The following is a 14,811-nucleotide window of genomic DNA, read 5'->3' as shown; positions in this document are numbered from 1 at the left end:
CCAGTCTGGCTCCTGCATTTGGGTCCTCATTCCACCACCATTCCCTCACACAATACCACCCCATGACACACCCCATCTCTCTGGGTGTAGCGTGTTTCAGCCTCTGAGAGACGTCTGGAGCAGTAGGCTACTGGCTTCCACTCATCTCTGTGGAGCTGAATCAGCACTGCTCATAGTCCATAGCTACTGGCGTCTGTAGATACAGCTGTGGGCCTTGTGATGTCATAAAAGGCAAGAACAGATGCTTTTGTCATCATTCTTTTAGCATCCTCAAAAGCTGACTGCTGTGAGTGTCCCCAGGTCCAGATGTTCTTACTCTTTAGCAGCTCATACAACGGCTGCCTCACTTTTGCAAGGGCTAGGACAAACCTCCCCAGGTAATTCACCACGCCATTACTTCACTTAAAAGCAATAAGGCTCCAGGCCCTGACAACATTCCAGGTGAGACATAAAAAAAATTAATGACACCCTCTGCCCATATCTGTATAGAGTGTTTACACAAGCCCACACTGATAGTTTTCTTCCTCCTACCCTAACAGAAGCGATTATTACAGTGATATACAAAAAAGGGTAAAGACTCAGAAGAGGTGGGCTCTTATCGTCTTATTTCTCTGTTAAACCATAATGGGAAATTATTTTGGCTAATAGATTGAGCCCCTTTTTAGATAAATTAGTGCATTCAGACCAGACTGGTTTTATGCCAGGTAAAAATAGAAATGTTATGTAATGTAAATAATCTTAGACGATTATTTAACATTGTTTATTCTACTGATAGGCCAAAAGAAGAGCTAGCCGTTCTGTCACTAGATGCAGAAAAGGCTTTTGACCAAGTTGAGTGGCCTAATCTATATAGAAGAACAAGAAAAGGGTGCCCTCTATCTCCCCTGATTTTTGCTTTAGCAATTGAACCCTTTGCTGAGAGTATTAGCTCAGACCCTGTAATTCATGGTTATAATAGATAGATAGATAGATAGATAGATAGTTACTTTATTTATCCCAGACTGGGAATTTTTTTTTTTTTAATTTATATTTTTTTTTAGATAGATATAATGTACAAAAAAATCTTTAGATAAAATTGTATTATATGCTGATGATGTTTTGTTATTTATCTCTCTACTACAAATCATGCTTCTGCAGATGCTCGATAAAATCAATTCATTTGGGACCTTTTCTGACTACAGGATAAATTGGAACAAAAGCAAGCTAATGCCCGTACAATGCCTCCCTTTTAGCATATCTCCAGAGAAATTCACATATTTAGGAATTCAAGTGCCACTCCTCCCTATTTAAGCAGAACTTCCCACTACTGTTTTCTAATTTGCAGTCAAACATACAATTTTGGATATCATTACTAGGCAGAGTCAATGCTATCAAAATTATTATATAAATATTTTTGCCCCAGTTATATTTATTTCAGAATGTCCTAGTGTTTCTTTCCTTTGGGATGACAAAACTCACAAAATTGGCGAGAAACACCTTTGCAAATCTAAAATGGAGTTGGTTTTGGCACTCCCAATTTTTTTATTATATTATTGGGCTAAACAAATTAGGATTATGGCATATTGGCAGGATGACACAGCAACCCCTCCAAAGTGGCTACAATAAGAGCAGGAGGCATGCCAGCCTTATTCTATTGGTGCCATCCTTCTGGCACACTATACTATTGAGAAATCTTTATGAAATTGCAATGTGATGATCCACTGTACAGTTCGAAACAACAAATTGCAACAAATTAAGTCACACTTTAAGTTGAATCCCATATCAACTAAATGTCTGAACGATATACAATGCTGACTACCATTTGTATCAAACAATGAATTTTTATTCAGTGTTGGTCAGTGGGAGAATGTTGGTAATGATGGGGAGAGTAGAAACCAGTAAATACTGTAAATACAGTACAGTAAATGGGGTCTTGTATCAATGTGTCTGTCAAACAGAGAGAAAATATGGCACAGTTCTGAAATGAAACACCTAGCCTTTTTGAGATAGTGAAAAAAAATCATATGTGGCAGTCAGTATTAATCACTGTGGGCTTCTTCAAATACATTTGTATAGTATTATTTATTTTTCAATAGATTTAGTGGTGGTGTTTGGCCAGTGACCCTAAAGATTTATGGTGTCTGTTTATGGTTGAGAGGAAGTAACAGCCTCTTCTTGAATGTGTGCATCAAATGTATACACAGTTTTTCAGAAGAAGTATACCCAGAACTTTCTTTATTGCTGAACTTTTTAAGAAATCCTGCTTGTTATGTTGGGATCGGGAAACGAAAGTCAATTCTTGGATTCTCTCTTGAAAGATTTTTTCTTGATGCTGAAAAATCTATTCTCGAAAATTTAAATCTCAATTTTTGCTTTTGAAACTTTGTAAGGTGGGCCTTATAGCTGTGCCTATTGGTGCCATTTGGTCTGACATTAGATGGACTCGTGGATGCATGGCAGCTTTTCAAACTAACATGTTTTGAAAGCGTATTCTCCCTTCATCCTCAGAGGATGAAGGGAGGACAAATTTATGTTTAACCAATGACTTGGGGCAGTAATAACACTTCATTGAAACCATCATCACACGATTAACCTGAATCCATCAAGCCCAATTTCTCTAGTCACCACTTCTCCTCAACCGGATGAGATTGTGATGATGAGGGTGATGTGAAGAAGTTATCAACACAACCAAAAAGTTTATTTTCAAACAACACTACTCTCCTAACTACAAACACAAAACTAACAGCAGTTAAATAAGACATGGAAGAAATCAAAAACAATTATTCATTAAAAAGAAGCTGAGTTGTCTGAAGTAGGCATTTTAGGCATTTGAAGTATACATTTGTTAAACAGAAAAAAGGACGCAGTCGGTGGGGCTTTGAAACAATGGTCATGATGTTATTCTTCCTTTTAATTACGGATTTAAAAAAAAGACTATTCCAGGATTATTCCAGTTCTCCCTGTATTTGTGTAAATTTAATGAAATGTAACCCACATTGATATAAATGAAAGCATATTGCTCCATCCTCATTTTATAAACATAAATATAGGCCAGTTTGTATTTTCTGTATGTCTAATATGACAATTTCATTTCAGTGTGCTGTCATTCTTTTCTGTTTTTTTTTTTTTCCCCTCAGCCATACACAGCAATCCACCGAAGAACCTGACCATAAAAAACATCTATATCAGCTCTGGGTCAAAAATATAAATTATTCTGTGTTCTCACCTGTTTAACATGACTTCTGTTTCAATGCATCTCAGTCAATTTGCAGATATTGCTTTTCTTGGACTAGTCACTGTTAGCATACCAAGAGGAGGGGTAAGAAACACAAAAACGCCTGCAGGTATAGGCACCATCCATATCCTATGTTTGTGTTGTTCACGTCCTGTTTTATTTAAGTCTTGTCTCCCCTTTGTGTTATCAATTTATTTTCTGTTCTTGTTCTGTTTCCCTGCTGTTGATTGCCTTCCCTGCCTTATGTGTATCACATGTGTTTTGTTTAGTCAGTGGGTATTTAAGTCTTGGTTTCAGTGTAGTCCTTGTCCACAGCCTCAGACATTTTCTAGTTTCAGTTTTTTTGATCGTCGTCTTTTGTTCCCTGATCCTTGTCCAGAGCCTCAAAGACATTTTCAAGATTATGGTCTTTTTAATTAAAAGTAATTATTTTTCACCTTAACTTCACCCCCACATTCCTGACAATTTCCCAGTCACCTTCCCCATGAATGGATGGCCGAGTTCTGCTCAGACACAGGCATGGTCTGTCAATGGGAGTATTCAGGGACAGGGTATAAAGAACACACCAGTGACACCAGAGATCAGGCTCACATCCACTTTTCCATCTCAAGTGCATGCAGTGGTGTGAAAAAGTGTTTGCCCCCTTCCTGATTTCTTACTTTTTTGCATGTTTGTCACACTTAAACAGTTTGTTTGAAGGGTTTCAGTCCATATTTAGAGTTCATCACAGCACAGAAACAGCGCTGGTTAAAGTCTCCAATGATATTCTAATGGCTTCAGACAATGGCTCAGCCTCCATACGTCTCCTTTTAGAACTTAGTGCTGCATTCAACATCATAGATCATAATAGTTTACCACAGAGACTGGAACAGTAAATTGGGATTAAAGGAACTAGAACTGGGTGGTATGACCAAAATTCTATATCACAGTATTTTTCATAATTACTCCGGTTTCACAATATTTGCTGGTATTTTTTTTTATGCATGACTCACATGGACCATGTTTTCCACAAAAAGTTAAAGCTGCACCGACATATCAATAACCACAAGAGGAAAGACATTTCATTGCAGACCTCCTGTATGCTGAAATGAATGTACATTTAGTTAAATTTGGATATATGGTACCTTTGGTCAAAAATAAAGTGTTTCATTAGTGTCTGGATGTAAATGGATGCTAACAGGCAGGTGGTCACACGATTGGGCTGGGCTGTAGACTGCAAGGGCACTAATTCCTGGTTTGTGTCTGAATAATTACATTTTTTCCAGGCAGACAAGATTACCCCTGTGTTTGTTGCTGTGGCCACAACAAAAAAAACTTTACACATAAATAACCTCAGAATGAATATTGGAGTCCATCCTACTGCAACATAAATCTGCCTAAGAACACTGAAAGAATGAGTAATCATTCCTGCTCTCCATAAAGGCTATGCAATAAATTTGACATGTCTGACAACATTTCCAACTAGTACTTGGTGATCACTGACTCATCGCACTCACTTTCAGATTTGTAGTCTCCAGCTCAATCCAGTAACACATAGAATTTACCTGATTGGTACCAAACAAGCAATAGATTATTGAAGAAGTCAGAAACTAACGTTGGTTTCTTTTAGTACGTTAACTATATGGATATGTCATATACCTTAACACCACAATCACATGGAATGTTACAGAGCAATACAGACATTCATCATTTCAACTAACTATGGCTCTACAGAGGTAACAATATTTAAAATATCATATGTAAAGTCATGTAAACCAGATTGTTCTGCAGTATTTTGTCAGCCATTTAGAGGCACACATAATTCTGAGTAATTTCCCAGTAAGTTTTTCCCAGTGCTTGTTGCTGTGCTCTAGTGATCCTCAAATCTGTGCTAGTCCTTTATTGAACCCAGAGACACCCTTAAGATGAACTTCCACCCACCACCTTGCTCCTGCCTCCTCTACACCTCAACTCACCTTTTGCCTTCAGTAAGCCTTTGCATCCTTCCCACCCGACTCTGTGTCTGCATTCAGGTCCTTTCAAAACTCTGCCATCACAGCCCCCTTCCAATTGAATGAACAGCTTTATGGTGAGGAACCTTTGAGATGATTTTGCTGCCCCACAATGTCTAATTTATGCCCTGCCTATGATACGGGATCCAAGTTAGCAAGGTAATCTCTTACTTTTTTCTTGAATGGGACTGTGAAAATCTAAATCAGGACCTGACTGGTCTTTTACTTCACAGAGCTACTTAACAGAGCAGTGCAGGATGAGTATCCCTCAAACTAAAACTTTTCCACTCATACAGATCAAGTTTATATATATTATCTATATGGCATACTGTACTCAGCACTGACAGGAATATTTATATAGCTATCTGTGTATATGTATGTAAGTGTGTAAAAGTGTGTTCTAAACTTTCTTTCAGTATAATTAAAGTCAGGGCCTATATTCATTAAGTGACAGCAACAGAACTATAGAAAACATTTATACATTCCTTAATCTTCTGACACTTATCTGTTTCCAGGTCACAGGGGTCACCAGTTAACCTAAACATGCATGTATTTGGACAGTGAGAGTAATGTTACAAAACATTACAAAACAAAAATAAGTAAATAATTCAACATTTCAATTACAAAATGCATGTAATGTAACAAAAGTAGGTGAAATGCAGAAATGTATTTTATAAACTGAACTGATAAAAAGGATGAAACATTTAGCTGAGCATTCATTCAAAACTGAAGTTTCTATAGTTTGCGCTAGTATTTAGTGTTAGCTCACATTCAAACTATTTCAACTACAATTATCATTTTAAACTATACATTTATCGTGGCTGTTTTGTCTTTTCATGAAATCTTTTGAGTCACTTCTAATACAATATACTGTGTACACTGTGTTTTGTGTGGGGAGCATGGAATAAGTGCTTTTGCGACATCAATTATTGCTGATGAGCTAATTATGTTGACAATTATTTACCTACAAACAGCAATCTCATCCAAATGTACAAGAGTTATTCATCTGGTTTTGGATAAGTAGTTAAAGAACATATTGCAGGTTAAACTTTTTTTCAAAATGTATATATAATTTTGTCTAAAAATTACCAGAGCAAATTTTGCACAAAAAGTGCATGTTTTGAGCCATATTACGTAGGCAGAGGAAACTATATGCTAGGCTGAAAGAAAACACACTTGATTGGCTGATGAATATGTCAATCAGAAACATACATTTGATTGACAGCTTCATCAACCAATGGTAACATTGGTTGACCTGCAATGTCAGGGCAGTCTCAAAACACAACACACAGATTTCGTAAATGCACAGCAATTTGTATGCTCCGTGAATTTATATTACAAGTGTGCCTCAACATTAAATTTGTGAAGCCATGAAATACAACTACGAAAAACAAAGCATGCGCATCCGTGAGTCCGAAATATGACTACGAAACGGTGAAATACAACTACGAAACAAAGCATGTGCATTCGTGAAAAGCCCCATGAGAGTTCATTAATTATGACACTGTTCTGACTACATACATGTAGGCTAGCTGAAGCTCTGGTGATGTGTTGGTCACGGACAATACAGCTCTTAGAGCTGGCTCTTTGAAATTAACAGGAACTGGATCCTGCCTGGCTCGGACTCACTCACTTGTCTAATTGATAAGGGTCTTTTTTTTGTTCTCATTTATAGGTATTTATGTTTTGTAGCTCTCTGCTCCATGTTGAGTATAAAAAGATATATGAATAATGAACATTGGATATAATGTTTTTTACATTTAGTAAATCATTTTACATTATTATTTATTATTTATGGTAATAAATTAATTTAAGCAACAAAAAATCTGAGGTGCCACTTGAGAACGAAAAGAACCAGCTCTCTAAACAGAGCCGGAATTTCTACCACTATGAAGCACATAGGGATTCAGACAGCAGGCATCAAATCCTGGGTGCTGTGTGAAGCACTGTACTTGGAGCCTGGGGGTGAAATTCTCTACTAAGGCCCAGTAGGCATCAGCCTCCCTGCAGCACATGCTCTCCTCAGCTGTGGTCATGGCCTCGCATTTCCCACACATCAAACAAAACATGGATCACAAAAATTTTTTCTCTCCCACAGCAATAGTACAGCACTATACCTCGTAGTGTTGACAGATATTACGAGTGTGAGGCACTTCATCAATCATTAATATTGATTATTTGCAAGTATCAGTACTCCTGCCTGTATTAGATGACCATTAATAATGTTGCTATTGCCTGACTATGACGTGAACACAATATTACATATCCTTAGCTGATGTGTGTAAGCTAACACCAGTCTCTCACCAAGACACCTGACCTGCTCTCCACTGATTATCTTGACACCAAAGCTCTCTCTGACCATTTACTCTCCCCCTGGTCTCCCCCGGTCTCTCCCGGCTCTCTGGGGTGCATACCAGGCTCATAGTTATAGGGTTGTCGTCCGTCATGTGTGCAATGGCACCCATTTAAAGTTTCTTCTTTGTCAGAACTGAGATTGGAATCTATTGTTTTCCTAAGTTCACTGCAGTTCACTGCACTCCCTCTGCCTATGTCACTGAGTAGGGTAGCAGGTCTAGTTGTGGTGGAAACAGCAGGGGTTTCTGGCCGCTATGACAGTAGGGGAAGAAGTATTGGCAGCAACATTGGCAGGAAATGCAACAGCAGCACTAGTAGTTGTTATTGCAACAGCGATAGGGCAGAAGAGGAGGAGAGGTTGTGTCAGTATTGCATGCTACTGGTGCCTAGAGGAATAGAGGTAGTTGCAATAGACAAGGAGCAGTAAAAGAAAGACGAGCAACAGTACAAGCAACAGAAGAAGGAGCTGTGGGAATAACAGCAATGAGTAGTGGGAGTAAGGGTAAGAGAAGAAGAGAGGAATAAAACAAGAATGAACAACAGTACAAGCAGTCGTAATGGAGAAAATAAGCATGCCATTTTCTTAGTTACACAACAAAAAGTTCATACTAGTTCATACATTGAAAGTTCATACAAAGTAGCGTTTAATTTTGTCGTGTGTACAAATATGGAAAAAAAATTACACTTGTCTGGTCCTTTGGTAAAAACCACACAGAAATTTTTTGTTTGTGGCATTTATTCCATCTCGAGAAAAAGTGGTGCTGCACATAATGGTAATGTTGTTTGCAATTCTGAATCAAGGCAGACTTGGTCTTGGAAGGCTTTATAGCCCACACAGAAGGGTGATTGGTTTGGAATAACACCCTCCACACATGCAAACATGCAAATGAAGTGAGAGTTGGTTAAGGGCTGTATTAAAATTGGGCAAGGCACATGAGCAGGTCAGGAGTATAAGGAAAAAGGAGCAGGAGTGGGAGTTGTAGTTGCAGTAAAATTGGCAATACTAGTAGTAGAAAAGTAGAGGTAGCCACAGTAGGAACTGGTCCAATGGTATTACTAGCTGTATTAGTAGCAGTAATAGTCAACGGCAGAAGTACTGACAATAGAAGATTAAGTACTGATTGCAGCATTGGACCTGATAAGTGACTTGACTACATCACAAAATGGGTCCCAAAATGGGTCACACTGCCCCTAAGTACCTGTGATGGAAACAGGATAGTCGAAGTGCAGTTATCAGAGTTAGACTGAGCTTCATTGTGAACGTCTTTAGGTTAATATGTAGGCTTTATATTACTACTGAGTATATTACAAATGTGCACAGTATAGAGAGAATGGGCCTAGATGGGACAGAGTCGCTTTGTGTTTTGAATGGGGTCACCACCAGCATCCAAGCAGATAAGGCATGTTCGATTGCCTGCTCTCTCCACACCAACTCCCTGAAATGATTAAATCATAATTTGCCACTGTGAGGTCATCAAGCAAACTTTAAACTAAATGAGACCCAAAAATAGAGAGAGTCTAAATTACCACTCATATTTCTCCAGGAAAGCAAGCTGAGGAGCACCCTGCGACCTCAGGCCGTCCCCAAGCATCACAAGGCAGAACTGGATTCTTGTCATAGCATGACATGATGCCCTTGTTCGCCCTTTACTCAAATCAACTGCCACTACAGAGTTGCTCCGTGGTTAACGGTGTCTGCGTATTCCTTTTTCTGTATCAGCTCCAGCATTTTATTATTTCTTTCTTACCTTTATTGATGAGATCCTCGATTTGTTGGTCGAAGCCAAGTCGGTGGCATTTTCTCCACAGCCCCATGTTGGTCGAGTTATACTGTCTGCTGCACTCATCTGCAGCACTCATGGCAAATAAATGTCGCCGATTCCGGGCCAGAAGCAGCTTCTCATCCCAGCGGGGCAGACTACTCCAGCTGGCCCGCAGCGGCAGGCTATTGTTTGGGATGTATATGAAGCCAGGGTCCTTGCGGCGACTGGAAAAGCTTCTGCATCGCTCCCTGTACCTCCTGGCGTCAGTTTCGTACCAATGGTCAGAGCACATCGCCACGACCAGCATGCCAAGGGCGCTAAGAGAAAGAGAAAGCCCGGCGTAGAGCAGTAATTTCCCGGCAGCCATGCTCACCTGTCACAGCCGCATCTGCGCCTCAACAGACGGACAGCTCCTCTGCGGCTTCCCCGCAGGTTCAGTTCGCATCACTTCTCAAGAGCAGCATCTGGACCATTATGAAGAGGTGATTCGGTCTAAGAGAATGCAAGGTTTGGTTACACGGCTCGCAGTAACGTCGCTTTCAGTTGGCAACACAAAACAAATGCCTGATCCTTGGTTTCCGTTGTCGACTTTAACGGCGCGGCGCTGGAGCAGCAGGAGGTTTGTCTCATCTCAACCCTGGATCCTCAGCATCCATTTGTCTAAGCGACACCGCAACACACGGTACATATGAGAACATGCATCGTTGGCCAAGCCTGTGCTACATTTGATATAAAATAATATACCTGTACATCCCGAACCGAGCCCATGCAGACCGCAATGCATCAGTAGCAGGATCGTGAAGGAATAGCCAGCATTCCTTCAGTATGAAGGAATGATGGCATCTGCTGAGCAGGCCGGTCCGTGGACCAATCAGCAGCCTGTCTGGAGCGTTAGCTTACTAGATATATTATATCAACAATGGCCATAGTTTGCTACAGTATACATCCTATTGCCTGCAGTTGCTATCGTATTGCTACATCTTAATTTTGCATCGGAAGTCTCTGATCACTGGCAAGTGACCACCGTGACATTTATTCGTATTAAGCACAGTATTATGGCTAACCGCAATTAAAGTTAGACCACCAAGTCTCTAGGTTCATCATAAGAAAATTTATCAATGTATTTATTTAAATGTTGCTTCTCCTGCAAGCACACGTTGCTGCACATGTTAAGATGAAATGATGGGATGGATAATAAAATTGCTGCATCATTATCCATCCACAGACCCTGAGCTAAGATAGATTCCTGACAGTTTTATTTTCATCCGTTTTAAATTGTACTTAAATATAGTACAGACATCAGTCTTTAATGAAAATTACCCACTTAAAAATGTTCTTATGTTAAGTAGAAGAAGAAGAAGAAGAAAAAGGTTTTAGTGTCATTGTACACACACTGAGATCAATGCACACACAACAAAATTACATTCACACTCTCAGAGAGATATGTATAGGCCCCAGACAACTACACACACACTATATCATGCAAACATGCAAAGAGGTGACCCTGTTTTCAGAGTGAAGGTGCCGCTATTGCTCAGCGCACCTGGAACAGTTGGGGGGATGGTACCTTGCTCAAGGGCACCTCAGCAGTGCCCTTGACCACCAGTCCACACTTCACACTTTTTCTTTTTCTGTTCTGGGACATGAACTGGTTCCCAACCCAGGTCCCAACCCGCTGAGGTACTCCAGCCCAGAAAAGAAATGTCCCGATTTTGATTTTTAAAAATACCTCTAGGGTGTAAGCAATTATATGCTTATCATGATTACAGTAATAATCCCAAATGATTAAATGAAACGTAATGACTGTCAAGCACAAACAGTACCTGAACAGTCCCATAGAAATGCTCTGTCAGCTTCTCTGAGCATGGATTCTATGACTTTATATATCACTTAACCCTTTCCCTTGCTCTTCCATATTCACCACAGGTGACCTTACAACAGTGCTTCTCAAATAGTGGGGCACGGTGCGATGCCTGCGGAACATACTTTTTTTGCCACACTAGAATACAGTGTGATCTATATTTTTTTCTTTTTTCTTTTTTTTTTATGTTTGTTTTCTTTAATGATAATAAGAATACAGTGTTATGCAGAGATGTACTTATAACAATCTTGTAGACAAATTACACTATTTGTATGGAGGACCAAAACTGCCAAAATTAAAAATAAATAAATAAACAAAAATGAAAATAAAAACAAAAATAAATGTATAAATAGAATTAAATATCAATAAATACATACATTTTTGACTATAGAGCACTAAACAAAGTTGGCAAGATGGATAAACAGTTTGCAAAATTCTAAAAACCAACCCTTGTAATTTACAGGCTGTTGGCAATATGAAACCTGTCGGAAACCTTAATGGAAACAGTTTGGAAATAATTTTTCAAGGGAATATTTTACATTCTAAAGTGTGCTTTATTTCTTTGTACATAGGAAGTGAGTGATGTGAGGACTGACCTTGGACCACAGACTGCATGCATTTTGTGTGGAGAGAAGTTTCCATTTTCAGAAGTAAGGCAACACAACATGGCTTGTGCCAGGTATTGACCAAAATTATTATATGGTCCAAATGATGATGATTCTTTGTCAGCTGTCAAATTTTACTTACTTAACAGTTACTGATAATAACCTTTTAAGGGCAGACATGTCAAAAAAGTTTATAGTACGTCCAGTTGTATATCACCAGAAAGTGCTTTGTTAAATGTAGCTTTATTCTTATAATGTAAAAGAATAGTTGACCACAAAACACTCCACTTTTAAAATAAAAAAAAAAAAACTTGCAAAAGCTTTAATTATTTCAGAGTTTACCAATGGTGTTATTTTTTTCTTACTGGTGGACGAGTTGAGTTAGTCCTTCAACTGACCCGCCATTGCCTGACTACTGTCTCATAACTTAACCATTTTTGAACAGATTATACAGTGTTGGAATGAACAGAATGCAGGATAGGTTCTTGTGTTCAATTTATTTCTGGTTCTCATAATATGGAAACATTTAATTAAACAGTACTTATGATATTATTATTATCCTAAAGTTTTTGTGAAGGCAATTAAGAATAGTTTGGAAGAAATTCCTAGAGCATGGCACAGGCAGGAGCTGTTCTTATTCCAAAGGATATGGAGTCCTTAGATCTGAGTCAGTTCCGTATGATCTCTCTCCTGAATGTAGAGGGGAAGATTTTCTTTAGTGTAGTTGCACAGAGACTAGCAAGTTATTTAGAAAGGAATGGCTTAATAGATACTTCAGTACAGAAGGCAGGAATAACAACTTTTGCAGGGTGTTTAGTGCACACTAGCATGATTTGGCATCAGATTCAGGCAGCCAAGAGTGAGAAAAGAGACTTGCATGTGATATTTTTGGACTTAGCAGATGTATTTGGGTCAGTGCCACATAAACCTTATTTGGGAGGCATTTGATTATTTTAGAGTGGCTGGAGTAGTTGTTAACTTGGTAAGAGCATACTTCCAGGATATCAGACTATGCTTAAGTACAGCAGGCTTTACAACTGTCACGGCGACATCCACTTGATGTTATCTCGCCGATCGATCTCTCTCGCCTGTCTTTGCAGTTCCTGACACACTCAGCTGCCTGGCAATCACCTTCATTCACCTGGTTTGCTCCACCCTTCTTCCCACCTGAGGCCCATTCCCCCATCAGTCTCCTATACTTATACCATTCCACTTTCACCTGCTGTCTCCCAGATTGTCTAGTATGTTTTCCTACCTAGCATTCCAGCATTCTTCACCTACTTGCCTGTCTGATCCCTGAACCCTGCCTGCCTACCTGGTTTGAGAGTTTTTGCCTAGCCCCTGGATTATTCTACCTGGTCTGCCTGCCTGCCTGGTTTCCTGACTCCTGCCTGTCTCTCCGGTTGAAGCCTCTCCGGCTGGTTTTTGGCCCCTGCCTGTTAGATTCTGATTAAAGCCTGTCGGATTTACTACTGTCTCTGTGTTGGTGCTTTTGGTTTCCTCTGTTCTGAGTCCTAATACATCAGGTTAGCAGAGGCTAGAAATAGGTATTATGGCAGGATGTACAATTTCTCCATTAGCATTCACAATGGTAATGGAGGTAATTATTAGAGCTTCTAGGTGGGTTGTAGGTGGAGAGAGGCAGCAGGACGGGATGCGCCTTACACCAATTAGGGCATACATGGATGATATGATGTTGGACTAGAATGGTGCCATGTATGAAAGGAGTACTTGTGAGACTTAATAAAAACCATAAACCATAAAAATCAAGCCTAGTAAGTCTAGAAGTATCTCAATAAGCAGAGGGAGATTAAGTGATTGAAAGTTTGTAATAGATGAAGAGGAAATTCCAATAATTAGGGAAAAAACTGTGAAGAGTCTAGGTAAGTACATGGCAGATTTGCATGAGCGAGAACAAGTAGTGCAGTTTCAGAATGATGTTGCTGAGGGACTGGATAGAATAGACAAATCAGGACTTCCAGGAAAGTTGAAGCTGTGGTGTTTGGATTATTTCCCAGGTTAATGTGACTACTGTCAGTATATGAGATCCCAATATCTGCTGCAGAGAAAATGGAAAGACTAGTAAGCTTTTATTTTAGGAAGTGGCTAGGTGTTCCGAGATGTTTAAGGACTGTGGCACTGTATGGGAAAGGCATACTTCAGCTTCCAGTTTCTTGTCTAGTGGAGGAGTTTAAATTTACTAAGGTTAGGACAGAGCTCCTGTTATCTGGGAGTAAAGATGTGATAGTTAGTAAGGTGGTTCCAAACCCAGCCAAAAGGAGAAAATGGAATCCAAGAATGGCAGTGTGGGAAGCGAAAGCCACTCTTAGGCATACAGAGGTTGTGGGTAATGTACAAATAGGCCAGGGAGGCTTGGGGCTTGGCCCAGGCAAACTGGTGTGGAGTAGAGCAGGTCCCAAAGAGAAGAGGAAGCTAGTTGTAGAGCAGGTTCGCAGACAGGAAGAAATATGAAGGAGTGCGAGGGCAGTGGCTCAGGCTAAGCAGGGACAGTGATTGAACTGGGAAGAAGCTTAGTTGGAAAGAGTTGTGGAGTATGGAGGAAAGTAGTATTAGATATTTGATAGGGGCAACATATGATGTATTGTCAACTCCCCAAAACCTAAAACTTTGGGTAAATAGAGACCCGCTATGTTCGTTGTGCTCAGGTGCTGCAACTCTAAAGCACATCTTGTCAGGTTGTAAGGTTAGTCTGTCACAAGGACGGTCTGCGTAGCAACATGACCAAGTTTTAAAAAGCTTATCTGCAGGCATTGAGGAAATACGGAGGCAGGTCTAAGACAAAGATAGTGGCAATTCAGTTTGTTCAAGAAGGAGGGAAAGTTAATAGGAAAACAAGGAGGCAAGGGGGAAATGCAGGTGGATTTAGGAGGAAAGTTTGTTGTTCCCCAGGAAATAGCCTGTACAAAGCTAAGGCCTGATATAATTTTGTGGTCTAGGAGTAGAAAAAGAGTATATTTCATAGAGCTGACTGTGCCGTGGGAAGATTCAGTTGAAGAAGCAT

General features: G+C 39.8%; 1 protein-coding gene across 1 annotated transcript in view; it reads right to left on the bottom strand.

Annotated features, from left to right (window-relative positions):
- Positions 1-9,690, bottom strand: part of tmem178bb (transmembrane protein 178Bb) — a 60,964-nt gene extending 51,274 nt beyond the window's left edge. The window contains exon 1 of the mRNA XM_029495181.1: positions 9,309-9,690. Within this exon, the coding sequence (XP_029351041.1) occupies positions 9,309-9,690 (382 nt within the window). The remainder of the gene's footprint in view (positions 1-9,308) is intronic.
- Between the last annotated feature and the right edge of the window lie 5,121 nt (positions 9,691-14,811).

The sequence above is a fragment of the Echeneis naucrates genome, chromosome 23 (genome assembly GCF_900963305.1).
Source record: "Echeneis naucrates chromosome 23, fEcheNa1.1, whole genome shotgun sequence".
NCBI classification, from domain to species: Eukaryota; Metazoa; Chordata; class Actinopteri; order Carangiformes; family Echeneidae; genus Echeneis; species Echeneis naucrates.
The sequence above is the reverse complement of the archived record's forward strand: the minus strand, read 5'-3'. Positions and strand labels throughout refer to the sequence as shown.